Source organism: Pieris napi, chromosome 2 (assembly GCF_905475465.1).
Source record: "Pieris napi chromosome 2, ilPieNapi1.2, whole genome shotgun sequence".
NCBI lineage: Eukaryota > Metazoa > Arthropoda > Insecta > Lepidoptera > Pieridae > Pieris > Pieris napi.
In genome coordinates, this window is record NC_062235.1 from 6,239,825 (window position 1) to 6,258,017 (window position 18,193).

The 18,193-nt window shown below is 31.2% G+C and overlaps 4 protein-coding genes across 4 annotated transcripts; 2 read left to right on the forward strand and 2 right to left on the reverse strand.

Moving 5' to 3' along the window:
• Positions 1 to 1,413: 1,413 nt before the first annotated feature.
• LOC125060372 (bleomycin hydrolase) lies at positions 1,414 to 10,238 on the reverse strand. The gene is made up of 12 exons (XM_047665253.1): positions 10,076 to 10,238; positions 9,362 to 9,519; positions 8,373 to 8,503; positions 7,480 to 7,594; positions 6,782 to 6,919; positions 5,896 to 6,016; positions 5,279 to 5,406; positions 4,728 to 4,855; positions 4,558 to 4,656; positions 3,363 to 3,483; positions 2,303 to 2,413; positions 1,414 to 1,850 (listed from the first exon to the last, which is right to left on the reverse strand). Exons 1-12 carry the CDS (start codon positions 10,164 to 10,166, stop codon positions 1,731 to 1,733), a joined length of 1,461 nt encoding a protein of 486 aa, XP_047521209.1. The 5' UTR covers positions 10,167 to 10,238; the 3' UTR covers positions 1,414 to 1,730.
• Positions 10,239 to 10,975: 737 nt separating this feature from the next.
• Positions 10,976 to 12,238, forward strand: LOC125059887. Its single transcript, XM_047664564.1, has 3 exons — positions 10,976 to 11,256; positions 11,349 to 11,447; positions 11,768 to 12,238. Exons 1-3 carry the CDS (start codon positions 11,116 to 11,118, stop codon positions 12,056 to 12,058), a joined length of 531 nt encoding a protein of 176 aa, XP_047520520.1. The 5' UTR covers positions 10,976 to 11,115; the 3' UTR covers positions 12,059 to 12,238.
• Positions 12,239 to 14,320: 2,082 nt separating this feature from the next.
• On the forward strand, positions 14,321 to 16,614 carry LOC125062002 (putative nuclease HARBI1). Its single transcript, XM_047667621.1, has 3 exons — positions 14,321 to 14,690; positions 14,876 to 15,153; positions 15,270 to 16,614. Exons 1-3 carry the CDS (start codon positions 14,479 to 14,481, stop codon positions 15,836 to 15,838), a joined length of 1,059 nt encoding a protein of 352 aa, XP_047523577.1. The 5' UTR covers positions 14,321 to 14,478; the 3' UTR covers positions 15,839 to 16,614.
• LOC125062010 lies at positions 15,878 to 17,479 on the reverse strand. The gene is made up of 4 exons (XM_047667626.1): positions 16,671 to 17,479; positions 16,505 to 16,591; positions 16,331 to 16,426; positions 15,878 to 16,149 (listed from the first exon to the last, which is right to left on the reverse strand). The coding sequence occupies exons 1-4, from the start codon at positions 16,723 to 16,725 to the stop codon at positions 16,001 to 16,003; spliced, it is 387 nt and encodes a 128-aa protein (XP_047523582.1). The 5' UTR covers positions 16,726 to 17,479; the 3' UTR covers positions 15,878 to 16,000.
• Positions 17,480 to 18,193: the final 714 nt, after the last annotated feature.

Genomic DNA, 18,193 nt, shown 5'->3' on the forward strand with positions numbered 1-18,193 from the left:
AGAATAGGAGCGAATTCCACAAGGAGATATTCAAGCCGTGATTAGGGCTCATGGAGGCCACACACGTTACTGAAAGTCACAAAAGACGAATATTCAGACGATATAAGAATATTTCTTTGATGGACCTTTTTTATCACTAATTAGTTTTTCGTCTACAATGCACATTTATTTTTTTTTAATAAAAAAAAATACAAATTGAATTTTTTTATTAATTGTAGTAATTAACAAATTAACAAGGTAAAAAATAGCGTACAAGTTAATTTAAATCTAATTTTAGTTTAAGCAATAGAAAGGAGAAAAATCTTGTTCCGCTAATTGTTTTGAGCAATATATATAGAAACTTGAAAAGTTTCAATTATAGACTGATCCTTATTGCCTACCCAGCCTAGATACCTTGTCTTAAAAGATATTCGGTATATTATTTTACTACGGGTAACAAAACCTATCTTATCAGCTGTTAAATTATTTAAGCCTATAACTGTATTTTCTAGCATACAATGTTTTATTAAGACATTTCAATAAATTATTAAGTTAGCCTGCATCACTTCAAATTATTCCTCTTAAAATGGTTATACTAATGTTTATTTACTGGCAATACTAATTCAAATTAAAACATAATTCAAAATTTTTTATTCAATAACAAGTTTCATTTTTATCAGATACTAGCTGACCTGGCTAACTTCGTTCCGCCCTACAACCTTATAATATCGTTGTTACTTTAATTTAACTTATTTTAGGATTTCATTAATGTTAAGTATTACATTAATACAACTTTTTTGCAAATACAGAAATGTTTTATTGCTTGCCATTGCGAAAGAAGAATGGCAGTTTTACACATTAGGCATCTTCTCTCTAGCGTCAATATGGTGATACTGCATGTTAAGCACTTTCTGATATCCAACATCTTTTGATCAGGATCAAAGCATGGTTATGCATCTCCTCATTCACCTCAAGATCGGAATTTCTTGAACTGACACGAATTCGACGTAAAATGATGCGTAGTTTTGTCAACAGATGGCACCATATGGTTTTTGCATTCGTAAAATTAATTAATTAATTTATTGTTATTCGATAACTTATCCGATATTTTATTGCTTATTCTGCTATTCGGGATGGAAACAAATCCAACAAATCAAAAACCATGGCAATCGGTCCAGCCGTTCTCGAGTTATAAGTGTTGTAACAAACACGACTTTCTTTTATATATATAGATAGATTGGAGCCCCTGAACTAAGTCTAGGGAGATCTGTACATCAGGTTAAATTTCCATAACAGCGAGCTTACCGGCCAAGAAATGTATGTCGCACTTTAGATGGCAAAAATACAGGTTGTAGAAGACGTCCAATGAGTAATCTACGTTTGTTCACTCTTGGGAATGACAATGGATTTTACATTGTGTGCCTAGATACATTCTTTTAAAAATTTAAAATCTTTATTTACAAGCAAGTAACGTTACAAGAAAGAATTATAAACGTTATAAATAAGGCAAAGTTTTAACTCTACTTACAAACACTATTAGAGAATCTGAAGATTTTCTAACCGTAATAGACAAAGAACATGAAATTATTGCTTTATGAAGTTTGACACTTGATAGCGTTCATAATTACATTTTTGACGTCTTGTTCAAGGCAGCACCAATTTTACTAGTTTTTAATGATAGCTAGCTTTAAATAAAAGTACTTTCTTCTTTTTTATTTTATTACATTTTATAAAAGATATGCTTTACAAAATTATTGTGAGCAAAGTGGACAGGCGAGAGTGCCCATTGGATCCCAAGCGGGCAGCACCACGGCCTTCTTTTTAAATACATCCAGAACTTCAGTTGGTACATACTTCTTGTCTACGACCACCTGGAAATATATGCAATGATTATCACCAAGCTTACCACTTTAATAAAATAAGAATTCTATTCCCATATTTTACTGCACAATAGCGACACTAGCGCTACTGTAATGAATGAATTGCATCGAAATTGGGTTTTGCCTTTAGAGTGCTACCTGATTACTAAATAATAAAACCATAATTGAAATCGGTATTGATATTACAGAGTACCATAAATTATTTTTGACTGAAACTTTCCGTCTTTAATTTTACTTTAAATCTTGATAAAGATAAAACTAATGTAAAGAGAAAGATCATTTTATACAGCCAAAATGAATTAATAGAACTGACCATAAAATTTACACTCTATATTTTGTAGAATTTTCCCATATTACATCTTTCTAGATAGGATAATCTTTCCCTATGCGAGTCGTATTTTTGATATCGAATGTTTATTGTTTTCTATATAAAATATACTAACCTCGAACACAAACTCCCTAAACCACGGTTCAGTGAGTAGTAAGTATCCCTTGTCGTATTCCTTATCGCTATACGAGTTTTCCACTCGGAACTTACGAGGGTTGCCAGCCTCCTGGAAAACAATATTCAAGTAATCTGACTATAAGCTCTATTTAAGCTAAGCAATTGCAAAGAAGAAATATATTAAAATTTTAAATGGCATATTTGATTTAATATTTGTACTTCTTAATCTAGTTTATTGTCTCTTATTCTATTGTATTATTTCTTTTCTCTTTTATAATTGTAATGTCTCAATTTAAATGTTGTGCACACTTGTCATTGATGTACATGCACGTATTGTGTTTTTGAAGTGAAACTTCTTTAGGTCATGCGCCTAATGCAGTTATAAATTTTACGGAATGTCACGAAAATGTACAGCGTTTTTGTCGAAGAAATGGGAGAGAGCGATTGAGAACGATTGAGAGAGTCAGAACGGTGAATTACCTCATAGAAATTCTATTAGTATTGTCTTTGATTGACATAACTTTTATACATTTAAATAAAAAACTTTTTTTTGAACAGATTGAAGTTATGTATTATTATAAATTTACAACTATTTAACGTTACAACTACAAACGTCGGATAAATTTAAAATTATGTTTAAATAGTTGTAAATTTATAATAATACATTGAAGTTATGACTTCAATCCGTTCAAAAAAAAGTTTTTTATAGAAATTCTATTTTTAAAATTAAAATTTCGTAAAGAGAATTTATGAAATACTAGTATTTTATGTAAAAGAATTTATTGAAATCTCAAATGACGAATTGTAAATTAAATTAATGACGAGAAATAAATTTTAAATTTATAATTCGTATTAATTTTCGACACTTAATATTTTAAATTCATTAAATTCCCAACATATCTTTCTTTTTCCCTCCCTCTAAGTCTCGGAAATCTAAAGTTTTAGATTTGTATAAATATGAACAAGGGTTAAAAATAAGTTTGCCAAAGAAGTTCCACTTCTTTAAAAGTTTCGCGATAAAAGCTATGCAATAGCTTAAAATATAATTAAATACTTACGTCTGTACCCACGGCCGTGAAGACCATCGCGTGTGTCATACAGGAGTCCCCGTACAACAGTCTGTCAGCTTTTTGGAGACCTATTTGCACCTCTGTGTTGAACACCAGCTTGTAGTCTTGGCTTAAAAGAAAATATTCAAATGTGATTTCGTTTTTCAAAACTCATTTGGCTTTATAAAACGTGGAGTTAGTGCCATTCTTGTTACCATAGTTACGATACGGCTTTATAAGGCCGTTTGGGTACTGTTATGAAATGTGAACTAATTACGAGAAATATATATTTTGTCTCCTGCAATTGATTAGATTAAGAATTGATTGAATATCTTAAAAATTTCTCCGAATGGGAAAATTCAATTAAGAAAAAAACGTATCTACATTATACAAAAATAAACACCTCGCAGTGTTCTGCAATAAAGGTGAAGTTAGTTGTTATTGAAACACTGGCGGAAGAAGCTCAAAGCTTTTCAATTCTACGAACTATTTACCTCAAGATTTTGTATGAAATATTCAACCAGTCAGATGTCAAAATATAGTAATTTAATTAGATAACGTATGAAATTTGTATAACATTAAATTTACATTTACTGCCAGTTCTCAGATCAAGGTCGTAGATCGGACGAGAAGAACTGGCAATAACCTCTCCGCTTCTCTTTTTATCTATTTTATTTTACTAAATATATGTAAGGAGATTCAATTACACCTTGCTCCACACGACATAAATCATAATAAAAAAACACTGATCATCAAGCACTCATGACAAAAGTCTTAATAAAAAGCGTGTTTATTTCTACTTATAATTTTTGAAGTTATACTTCTTTAGGCGCGTTATAAAAAAATTATGAGAGTGAAATTTAACGATGCGCGCACACCGTGACACAAAATTAACAGAATGAAGTTGCCCACGGAAGATTCTACGGCATTGGACATAATTTAAAAACAACATTCGAATAATAATAGAATTTATGTTACACTTAATGTAAGAGAATAATAATAAATATTTATTTATTTAATTTTTCAAATGTAAACTGACCTTTATTGACTATAATGACTCCTTTTCCAGTCTTTGATTATTTAATTGTAATTATTTGCATGCAATGCAATGCAAAGAAGTATAACTTCTTACGCGCGTACTTAAGTACACGCACCCATTTTTTAAATATTATCTTTAAACTTGTTATAAATTAAAAAAACTCACGCGTCGAGATCTTCGAGCCCGTTTTTCCTCTCAAATCGTTTGGACACCTCACAACCAAACCAAACCGCTTCACCACCCGCTATACTATCCTTTACAACTCTAAAACATTTTCAAAGATTAAAAAATTTACTTATAACTATAATTTAGGAGGCATTTAGGAGAATAATTACTTCATTAGAGTCTCGATTGGTTGATTGTTGTATGCCGTCTCTCGTCCTCCCACAACGTTTCCCAAACACTGCAGTGTGTATAGGCCACCGAACGGGTTCGTTTCCCGTGGATCGTTGACAAGACACACCTATAACACAAGAAAATTAAAAAAAAAAAGTGCGTACAAAGTACACATGTCAGAAGTGAAACTTCTTTGGCAAACTAATTTCTAAGTTTCTAGTTCTTTTTTTTTTGGATAATAAAAAAACACGTGGCATTATAATTTACAAATCGTCATTTGAGAATTCAACAAATTATTTTGCATAAAATATAAAATACAAATTTTTCATAAATTCTCTTTACAAAATTTGAATTTTAAAAATAGAATTTCTATAAGGTTATTTCGCCCTTCTCACTCTATCTCTCAATCACTCTCTCCCTTTTCTTCAACAAAAACGCTGCACATTTTCGTGACGTTTCGTATAAATTACCCTGATGCGCCTAAAGAGGTTTCACTTCAAAAAACAAATTTAAATTAAGAATATCGTTTAAATACCGTTTAAAACCATACCTTATCATCTACGTTATACAGTGAACGTATGTGTTGATTGTAAAACTCTTGCGGTGTGAGTGGTCCGAAGTTTTTATACGCTTTTTCCTTGTTGTAAAACTCAAAAGTGAATTTATCCGGAGGAGTTCCTGAAGTAGAATATCTTTTTATGTAAAACATTATCTCGATATAAATGAAAGGACATTTAGAAGAAATAGCAGTCTTTACTCGTTTCTCTCTGTCAAATTGTGCTTACGCTAAGAGAAAAAGAGACAGAATACTTAGTGGAATGAGATTGAATTTTTATGAGCTTTATAGGTACGTTCTGTTAAATACCGCATCCTGAGAGGAGCAAGCCAGCTTTTTTTATCATACAGGACTTATATGATAAAACCACCGCCCATGAACATTTACATTGCCGGAAGGTTCACAAGTGCGTGGTCGGCTTTTAAAGAGTTATCCTGAAGGATTTTTCCAGTAATATTTTCTCGCATTATTTTCAAAAACATATTTTATAGCGATAGAACCCATTGTGGTTGTAACCTTTGTCATTTAGACTAAATGTCTTTCATTTTACCTTCAAATTAATTTAGCTGAGATTCTGGTTAATTTGTAAATGATAATAAAAGCGATATTACCTAAGCAAGTGCACACGATGTGGTATATAACAGCGATCTGTTTGTTCACGGTTGCCTGTATCTCCTCATCCGATGACTTATTAGACACCAATTCACGCAACTCCTTAGCAAATTCGCGTAACTGAAATAGTTAAACTAATTACTTTTACTGTTTTTGACACATATAGCAAAGCAATATTTAAATATTCTAAGTGATATTAGACTATGTATAACACAAAAAACGTATGGCGAGTTATGTAACCCAAAATTAGTTAAGTTAAATACATATTTTAGTTAATAATTAAAAGGGCAAACCAAATGTTTAGCAATCATCGCACACTTGAAGCCAAAATGAGCCCTTTGTTTGTCCCACAATCATAAATCATAATATTCTCGTTTTCGATAAGGTCCGATAGATCGACTACACTTATATTCTTTATAGGTATAAGTGTCACTTAGATTTAAGAACCCTTAAAGTCAAGTTACTTTTTTGTTAATCCAGCATCGCAATCCTACTACCCCTAATTTTATGTTATTTGTGAGCTCATGTCTTAAAAAAACAAAGAGTTTCATTTAAATATATTTGATCATCCTAACAATCGCCACCGCACCTAACCAGCGCTAAAACATTTTAAGTCTATACCTCTCATATCTTTCTTTCGAGATTTTTTGTTTTTTTATACTAGGCAAGTAGGTGATCAGACTGACAGACGCTTTCAACTTTTTGAGTATAAGATACGATGTTTTTTTGTACAAGCAAGTCTTAAACGGCTACAAAAAAGTCCATTGGTGCACAGCCGGGATTTGAACCAACGTCAGGTATGAGAGTTACACGCTGAAGCCACTATGCCAACGCTGATCAATGATCATGTATAACACAACAAATAATAAATTATTTTAAATATACCTTCGTCTTAATGATGGCGTTCATATGCAGACTTTTCCGTGAGCTAAATGACTCCGGGAAGCACTTCTTCGGCATGAGACCATACTTATTCACCAGATTAACAATCATGTCCCATTGGCCCCCATCATTTATTGGGTCCTGGTAAAAATGTAAAGTACATACAGATATAGATACATAAATGTCTAGATAACGCAATATAAAAACACATTATTTTTAAATAGTTCATATTCTTTAGTAGCATTCTTCATTACTGATGGTCATGGTTAATGTGGAATATGGTCGCGCTTAAGCTTAGGTTTCCTAGAAAAGCGGTGCCGTTAACTAACGGCCGTCTTTACTTTTTAACATAATGCAAAAAAACATCATTTTCGCTGGTCCAAGTCACGTTGCCACTCATTGTATTAATTAAATATGGGCACCGCTAAAACGTTGAACTAATGTTTATCACCGCAATGACGGCCGTCATGCAAATGCGGTCGTTCTCTAGGAAACCTACTCCGATGTTATTTATAGACAACGTATGGGTGACGTCACCCAACGCTACATTACGGCCGTTAGATAACGGCACCGCTTTTCTACGAAACCTAAGCTTTAGCAACCTTATTGGTTAATTAAGTTTACTTCTGTACATATGGCATGCATTAAAATGTAAAATAAAATTAACATAAAAATCTAATCTTATCAAGAGTAAATATTACCTTCAGTAGGAAGTTAACTAATCTTCCATCAAGGGTTTCGCCCTGCTTCGCAGTTGACACAATGTTGTTGAGCCAGTAGTACGAACGCTCTATTTTGTCCCAGAAGAACAGGTAACTGAAAGAATATCGACATTGGCCATACTTCCAATAGCTTACAAAATTAGTTCAATTGAGTTATGATTACAACAAAGGAAGGACGTATTCAAGCTCAGGCATTGTAGCCACATGTATTGGGAACAAAACCTTGGTATTGTTATTATATGTATTTGAAATTCAACACACTGCATTGTTTAGAAACTAAAGTATTTTTTATATGAATCTTTACATATTATCAAAGCAGTGTTGGGTTTCATCGACCGACTCTCCCATCATACCTGATCATCATAGGTTCCTTGTGCACAGATGGACTTTCTGTATATGTGCGAATTTAACACTCGAAATCATCGTGAGGAAATTGGCATGCCTTAGAGCCTACTTGCCCATTAAATAAAACAAATAATTATGCACCACTGTTTTTTTAGAGTCAAATGTTTAGTATGGGTAGAAACGTGCATCAACAATTTATCAGCAAATACTGATAACCTTTAAGAAAAGCCTTTTATTAGCTTTATCTGTATTTTGAGGATTGTCAATATTGTTGTACTGATAATATTATATCTAATGATAAATATTACTTAATAAGATAAAAATACCTTTCAAATTTCATGGTTAATGTAATCAGCACACAAGATACCTACATCTAAGGCATTTTCTATTTATATTATTTATACATAAATATCATATAAATAAAAAAAATAATACAACATTAACTTAACACAATAGAGTGATTGTATGAATAACCTACAAAAATGGCCAAAACCATTATTTTGCAATGCATTGCAAACCAAACCAACCTCTGAGAAAATTCAAACTCTTCCAGGCCATGTTTCTTCATAAAAGGAAGTCTCATTACATTCAGAGCAGCAAAAAGCCAGCAGCGACCAGAGTTCTCTTGATTTGTTACCGGCTTTCCTTCACTTTCAACCTGCAATTATAAAATTCGTATTTTATGAGGTTTAATTTTGCAAAAAAAATTGTTTATACTTTCAGGAACAATCTTTGAACTTATGTTTATTAAACAAACTGAACTAATATCTTTAAACTGAACAGGAACAAATAAATGTTTACTTATTCACTGAATAAATTTAAGCGCTTTAATGTAAAATATTCAAAGTACATATATTGTTAAAAATAACACTATAATATAGTATTAAAAATTTACATAAATAGTTTTGTTGCCAAAAAAATGTATGTAAATATATTTGTATTTTGTTAAACACTTTGTAAAGTAATCTAAAAATTAAATTTTATTAAAATCAATCCAGACAATATAGTATGTGTATTGGGAAACTAACCCACTATAGATAGTTTATATTGCAAAATGATAAAATGTTTTATCATTATACTAATAACAAATATTGCTATACATTGGTAAGAAATATGCTTAAATAAGCATAAAGTATATGGTTGAAAATGGCTTTATTGCAAAGATTGTGAATTTTATTTCCATATGATACTTGAAGAAATTGATATATTTTATATACATGTATATGATATTTATATATACATATATTTTAACCAATTTTATACCTAATTTGTTATCTACAATTATAACTTGTGAGTGATATATCTATTTACCACAAACCAATACAACATACCACAAGTGTATTGATAAATCATTTCACAATGATAAAAACAATTATGTATTTGTAACTGCATATTTAATTTACTTTAAGTAGGTATGTACATTTTTATACTTTTATTGAACAAATTATCAAATTTTAGAGTACAATAAACATATAATATCACTGAAAAGAAACATTATAAACAAACCAAAAATTACCTTGATGTTATAAACATGTAGTTGTGTATCCGTCTTTCTCTTACTGATAGCAACTTCAAAGGGATCAAACCTTGTGCATACATTCTGCGCAAGTTCATTTTTTGGGCATTTGTAGAAGTCATCTCTTAGTTTGCTGATATTTTCCAAAGTCAATGGTTCTGAATTTTAGAATATGAACATGTATTTAATTTTGATAAAGTTGGACATCACAATAACAGAACACAATTATAATATTGTATGGTCCTTTACCCAAAAATATAAAAATAATGTTCTCATTGGCATAAAGGCAAAAATTTGCAAAAAGATCTCTACTATCTCATATAACAAAATTTCTCTCTTATCTGTATACAGTCAAGGTAAATTTACAAAATACAAACCAGCCATCTGACTTTTAGAGTTATCTCCATACTTAAAATGCTCCAGTTTAGTAATTGATTGAATACTGTGGTGAAATTAAATACTTTACTTAGAAAGTAACTCACTTCTACACCCTATTTTTATTAGTCTTATAGAATGTATGTTAAAAGTTTTACATATCAATAATTTTGTAAAATTCATTTCATTGTAAACAATTACTTTACTAACAAAATAAACTATAACATTTACTCTTTATTTAAAATAAATTTTCTTGAATTTTATTTTGACAACGTAAACACTCACATTTCTTTTAAAGTTTCCTGCTTAAAATCATAAAATTACACAAATAGTTCTTACGTGATGCCATAGTTCGATAGATTTGACCTCGATAGACACTGTTAAGTTGAAATAAACTTCTCTTCAATACAACAGATGTTATTATTACCATTTACCCGTTCGTAATATTTTTATACTAGTAATTGGAATGCGGCCCCTCCCGCTTATATTATGCTCCTCGTCCCCCGAAAGCCCCGTAACCGCTAACAGCTGTTTTACAGAGCCGAGTGCATTTTGACGTCAATTGTAATTAAGGGATATTAGTACTTCTCAGTATTTATATGAAATTTAACTGTTTAAAAAACATACATGTCTCTAATTATTATTTATATTTACTCTACAATATTTCCAAGGAATAGCCGTTGAAATTATGTTATGTTATTATCAACATTAAAAAAAAGATAGCAACACGATGACGGGTGAAAATCATAAATGGGCGGAAACTAAGGAAAGAAATTATAATATGTTTTATCTCTATCGTACGAAGGTCATTATACTTGAGACAGACATGTCATTCGAGCAAATATTCACTAAACTTGAGAACATAATGTTAATATTGCTAGTAATATTAATTAGTTTTTATTGCAATACAATTTTGACCTATTGGAAATTTAATCAACACAATATTTATAAGTATTTAGTTATACATTTAAAAATTAAATATAATAAAACGTAGATTTGTTGTATTTAATCTACCTAGCAACAAAGTGACATGTGAAAAAGGCGGTAAATTTAAATTGGAAAATGTAGTGCTAAGTGAGATCAAAGAGTATAATATGGTTTTTATTGTTTGTATTTATGAAATATAATACTAAGCCTAGCCTATCATGTTTTTATTACTAATAAATAAAGCGCATAGGTATATAATTTGATGTATTAAGTAATATACAGATATGCATAATATCGTGATAATACGGTTTCTAAACGAAAAATCAATACTGTATAGTACGAAGTAAGTAATTGCAGTTGACATTAAAATCACTTTATTTGTAAAAATGCCTTGTACAATTTATTTGGTAGTCCGTTTAGTCGTGTTGTGCTTATAACCATAAGGAACAAAGATGTCATTAAAAGCTTATGAAGATGCGTGTATGCGAGCAGAATTATTCAATCAACAAAAACCTGACAAGGATGAGTTTTTAGAAAAACACAAATATTTGGATGTGAATGAATTCGAGGAAGTTGACATTAAGTCAACAGAGGTAATAATATTTGATGTTCCTACTACACAATGTTTACCAGACAAGATACCTATATAATATTGGGTTTTTACTCGAATACATTTATATTTTAGGAAACAGCCATATTAAACGATGGACTTCAAGAATCGGCTGCTTTAAGCGAATTAGGGAATATTCTCAATTCCACTCATAGTAAATTAAATCGTCTCAAGGTATGCATATATTAGTGTTGAATTATAATTGATAGAATAGTGAGCATCATTCTTTCGTTGATCTTATATTTCTTAGTTTACACACACTATTACTTGAATCGGAATTCGGAAAACCTACAAATGCGATTAAAACATACGTAATTAGAACAAGTTAATATATATTGTTGAATATTTCAATAATAAGTGATACGGAGCTTTCTATTAGTATCTTTAAGATGCTCATTAATATGATACCTACAATTAGGTACTATTGATTGTTTTGTGCAATAGCTTTATTACGTCACTGATTCAAATTCCTAAAAAGTCTATATTTATTTCAGGGGGTCTGTGGTACCGTGACAAATTATTTTCGAGTGAAATTAGCATCTAAAGATTTATCATACTCCAGTGATCCAAGCTACATCGGTCAAACGAATTATGACAACGATTTCGTTCCGTCGGCAAATTCGGAATATGCATCTGTCAACACCGACTTAGGATCCAGAGACAATGAAATGACACCGAGGGCGGGAAAAAGACAAAAAGGTGGTGACATTAATTCCGCAATTGAGGATTTAAAACAAATGGAAAAGGCGGAAAATAGTTTTTCATTGGGTGGGATGTTGCGATAAGTAAATTATATTTATTAGTTTTGTCGCTTTCTCTTGGCGAAGCTTAAAGCTTTATACTCGTAGATGGTCAAAAATATTAAAGCTTTGCAGTTGATAATTGTTATATGTGAGTATATTTCGAAGTGTTGTGTAATTTATACTAATAAGTTTTTACTCGATGTAGAGACAGATCAGCAATCGCACTTTCCAATTATAACTTAGAACTTTGAGTTGGTTTATTATATGTAACATTAAAAAAGTTCTTGGGTAAGTATGTAACTTTTTTTTCCAAAACAATATGTATAATGTATATATCGTTAAAAATGTTGTCATATTACCTCAAAGAATATTATCGCTTCGCGTTTTTAAAATCTAAATGTTATTCAAAGAATTTCACTAAATTATAAATATGTAAATTATAAATATATAATCAAATATGTATTTTAAATTCCTTATGGCTATAATAAATAAAACTCATGTATAATTTTCTATTGTTATGACTGTAAGAGTCAAATAAAATTAAAAATTTATTTAAACAGTTGCGCTTTATATCCTCTAGAATAATCGAAAAGTCTGTGATTTGTTACCTAGAAGATATTTTATTACGATAATTTATTAATTGCGTAACTATACATAGTATTTTTGTAAATTGAACATTTATTAATATATTAAGTTTATGTGTATGAATTTATATAGGTTAAATAATTTCACAGTAAACTATGTAATACAAATTGTTTATGTCCTGTCTAACGTAGACTGTTTTTTTTGGAATGGGTATGTTGCTTTTAGTCTAATAAATAAAATTTCGTTGTCTTTCCATTTAATATAAGTCTCAACAAAATGTGTAAGTACACGATGTAAAAAAAATACTTTAAGTTTGTATCATTAGCTAAAAGTCCGCTAGATTTCATTATATTGTGATATTATGCCTGTTAAATTATTTATATACGCTAAACCTAATAAAGCTGGTTTAAAAAAACGACTATTCATTTAACATCAAAAGAAATGCATCTTCCTGATCCAATAAAACGGCATTGATTGATCATGGCCAAACAAAAACTGAGTGACTGAACCATGAAGTAATTGATTATAAAAGATCTGATATTGTTTCTCAACCTACTGTGCTCTGCGAACCGACGATGTTACTAGTTCTTTTATTATCCTTATTTACTTTCTGTTTAGCCACTCCTTTTCATAAATATCCATTTATATTTCTATTAGACGTGGGAAATGAAGAGCTTGGTACAGCAAATACAGAACAAATAAAGATTTCCGTATCAGGAGGGGTCTTAGCCCTCAAATATCCAGCAGAAACTGATGGTCCAATTATTGGTCATGTAAGAGTTACAGGAATCGATTTTGGTACTGACCTGAAAGCAAGTATTGTAGAAGGCGGCCCTGGATATAGGTACGTTGTTTTGGTTCTAATGGGTGCAGCTGGAAAACAATATGATACAGTGATTACCATACAAACTTTAGATGATGATAAACCATTAAGCAAAAGCATATCTGATGGCTATAAAGTTCAGGAAGATACAAATGATAGTGCAGAAGAAGTCGACAAAGGGTCTATTAGCTCAAGGTTTGATGAAAAAATGAGTGCAGAAATAACCAAATCAGAGAGTCTTACATACGAACAAAATGAAGATGATTTAGATGAAGCCGATAATGATGATATAGACCAATTAAGTTCATCTAAAAATGTATATAGTAGAAACAACGAAGAAACAAGAGAAAGTGATTCTGATATAATTCAAAGTGATACAAATTATAATATGCAATATGATAGTGAAATAAAAAATAATGATGAAGAAAGAAACATTGCAGAGATTCATGATAACCCAATAGAGAAGAAAGTTTTTACTAATGCAGATAGGACATATGTTTCTGTATTACCTTTAAATGTGTTAGCTGGATATGGTAGGGTACCTGGGTTTTATGGAAATATCATGACATATCCACAAAGTGTTATAACACGAGATAACGGCTTAATAGACAGTGACAATGAGAATGATTATTCAGTATTTAATAAGGACTTAAATAATAATATAGATGATTATGTTTCCTCTGTTGACTATTAAATTGTAATTTTAATAGTACATATATGCAAAAAATAAAGTGTTTGTTAAACGTAAGTAATACTTATCAGTTTAATTTATAGGGACCTAACAAGCTAATGTCTATGAAAGATGTTATAATAAACTATTAAGGGTCTGTTTCACAATGTCCGGATAAGTTCCACATAAGTTCCAAATAAGCTATTTATTACTTATTGGTAGGATAAACACTATTGTTGCGTTTCACAACTGTCAGATAGCGCTATTCGTCACATAAAGTCCATCATAAGTTATATGTCGGATGAAGTGGCAAATAGCACAATTTATCTGAAACATAAGTGTGTTTGACTGATGTCAGACAAGAAAACGTTGTGATTCAATAATATGATGGACGTTTTTGAAACTCTTGAAGATGAGTTTGATGAATACTTTGATCGCATCACAACACCGCGCAGGAATCCCGTATTTCAGAATAGAACCAACTATATGGAGACATTGGACGAAACGGACTTTAGGACACGGTTCAGACTTACTAAAGGAGCCGTGATGTTTGTTTATTCAATGATTGAAGAAACAATTTCTGCTCCTACAGAAAGGTAAGTACCTACATACATACAACCCGCAATGATTGGTTTAGCTACCAGATGAGCGCTGCTGGATCCACTTAACAATAGATTTTCTATTGTGTCTGGTTTTCCTAGACAAAATAAGTAGGAATAGGAATCTATTTACCTAACCAACGAATTCCTTATGTACCAAATCTAAGCCATGTTTGTTTCAGAAATCATGTTATAATGCCGATTACTCGTCTACTATTGACTTTGAGATATTATGCAACAGGAAGTTTTCTCACAGTAGTCGGTGATTTCTCTGGTGTCAGCAAAGCTTCTGCCAGTCGCATTGTCACCTTGATTTCACAGGCTATTGCACAGCTCCGTCCTGAGTTCATCAAATTTCCAACCGATACTCAAGAAATACAGCAAGAGTTTTACAACATAGCTAAATTTCCAAGACTCATTGGCGCTATTGATTGTACCCATGTTCCTATAAAATCTCCAGGTAAAAGATCCAATAACCATATAAAAACATAATATCTATTAAACTATGTAGTTTGTACTTTGTTATTTATTCGATTATTGTTTCTAGTTTGTATAATATAACTTTTGTCATTTTAGGTGGAGACAATGCAGAAGAATGGAGAGACAGAAAGTCACAGTTTTCTTTTAATGTTCAAACTGTAGTGAGTGCAAAGTTGAAGATTTTAGACATAGTGGCTAGATGGCCAGGAGCAGCACATGACCAAACAATTTTCAACAATTCATTCCTAAAACAAAGACTGATAAATGGAGAATTTGGAAACCTTTTGATTGTTGGTGATAAAGGCTATGAAAATACTTCATACCTTCTAACTCCACTCCAAAACCCCACGACTCCAGCAGCACATCTATATAACGAATCTCAAATTCGAAGCAGAAATGTGGTGGAAAGGACATATGGTGTTTGGAAAAACCGGTTCCCCATTTTGTCAAAAAAGATTTTGCTTCATGTATCTCGTGTACAAGCCGTGATAGTGGCATGTGCGGTGTTGCACAATATTGCTATTGATATGCGAGATGAACATTTTGAACTACTACAACAAGTAGATGAACCTGCTGATGATATTGATCAAAGCGCAATTGACAACGTGGGAAATGCAAGTGTGCGAAGTAATCTTATTAGTGATTATTTTGCTTTATTACTATAATATTTTATAAATTACAAAATTTTTGAGATAAATTAAATAAACATTCAATGCTTTTATTAAAATAAAAATACAAATTTTTATTACAATACATCCTCGCTCCAGGCACAAAATCGATTATGTTTCTAATTTATTTAACAACATATTTTTTTCTATGGCCCATAATTATCTTTTATGCTCTCTTTCTTCCTCTTCAAATGCCCATTGCTTTCTCTTATTTAGAAGCTCTACCTCCAGAATCTTCTTTTGCAGATCCGCAATCTCTAATTTTGAATCAGCAACTTTTTCGAATGGCCTTTTCATCTTCGGAGTAGCTGAAAATAGATTGATTGGTTAGCCGTGTGGTGGCAGCAAAGACGAGTAGTACCACCCAATATTTGCTTGTGGGTGTCGATGAAAGCGACTTAGGGCTTATCCGCGAGTTTTAGATATAGCGTGGTGACTATGGGCAAAACCTAATAATGAAATAAATCTACTTTAATACAAATAACTTACATAAAGCGGGATGTTTTTTGGAACGTAGAGATTTTGGCTTCCAGTTGGTCCACTTTTCAATTGCCAATTTTTTTGGGGTAGCACTACCACATTCACCTGAAGTGAAACATAAAAGGTAAAGTCCGACTAACTTACCAACAACTCTGAGGCATAACAATTTGAAGCATTACTTACTTATTTTTCTTTTTGGAGGTTGCTCCTCATTAGAATCTTCCTTCTGTGTACAAACGTCTGCCTCAACTGAATGGATAGATTCTCTTTCTAAAATTATATCATAATATGTATGTAATATTGTTTCATTTGTGAGAGAAAATAAAGTAATTTGTATTGTATATCTTACCAATGCGATCGGAGTCAAATTGACTTTCAATTCCTTCGACAGACAACAATATCATGTCTTTGACTTTTTCCTCGATAGGGGTAAGAGGAGTAGCAGCACTAGGGCCACCTCCTTTACGTTACGTTTCAGCATGTATCAAGGCAGATTTTTTTCTTGTAGCCCTCTTTAAGCCTTCGTATTTAGCTTTTAAAGTTTTAGCGCTGCGAAAGTTTTTCCCACTTGTGCTATTAAACAGCGCCTCTAACGTCTTCCAGCACTGCTCTTTCTCCTGCCAGGTGACTGAGTCACTTTTTTTATTTTCTAATATATTTTTATGGTCAGCAACAAGCGAAGTTAGAAGCTCAACTTCTTCCCGGCTGAAATTGACGCTTCTTTCACGTTTTTGCGTAGACATTTTTTTAAGTTAAAGAATCCACCTCGAATCACAAAAACAACGGAAAGGTCAAGCCGAAGGCACCGAACTAAAATATGTACTAAAATACTCAATAACCTAACAAACAAAAATACCATGTGAAAATGACAGCCCGTTTCATTACAAGTAATATTAAATGACCAACAAAAAGGTTAAGGTTCTATGTTTTTCTATAGAATTTTGTAACTTTATTTGTTCGTAACAAAAAAACGGAACATACGAATTTGGTGTTGCTACCACAATCTTCTTTATGTGTCGGATAGTTATGTGCCGGATAAAATATGATTGTGAAACGCAAAGTTTCTTATTCGGAACTTTTATCTTCCAAATAATTTATGTGTTGCATAGCTATTTGGTACTTTATCCATACATTGTGAAACAGACCCTAAGTATTGTTATTATTATTAATAGGATATTATGTTATAGCAATTTATATGTAAACCTATTAAAAATATATAATTACATTGGACAAAGACAATTTAAGTAACATGTCTTTGGTAATACGATACATTATGTATTAATGTTACAACAAATTTCTTACATAGTAGGTGTACACGGGTTTCTAAATTAAATTAAAAATATCACAAATACACGTGTTTCAAGGATAAAGTGCTACTGATGGTGAATGTTGATATTATCCCAGTCGGTGGTCCATACTCCAATTTGCTCCAAAATTATAATAAATATTTTACGTTTGAATATAAATTCTAAGGTTTTGATTGGCACGTGGAGAAATATAAATGTAAAAGCAAAATGATTAAAGTAAATTTATTTGATTGCCAATCTCACACAATAATTGTTATATGTTGCAACAAACAGTTATAATGTTTAATATATATAACAGCTAATATATTTATTGAAATTATATGCTATATGTGACTGAAATTTCTTTTAAATAACCAGTTTTAACAATTAACATAGTTTAAAAAAATCTTACAGATTTTTGTCGAAAGCTTATCAATTTTTTTTTAAAGTTCTTCATAACTTTTGTACAGAGTTAAACACAAGCATTGTGATTTGGCATAAATTTCTTTATATCAGATCAAGGCATATATTGTAGAAGTTATTGGAAAGTTTGTAATTCAATTATTGCAATTACGTAAACTGTAGG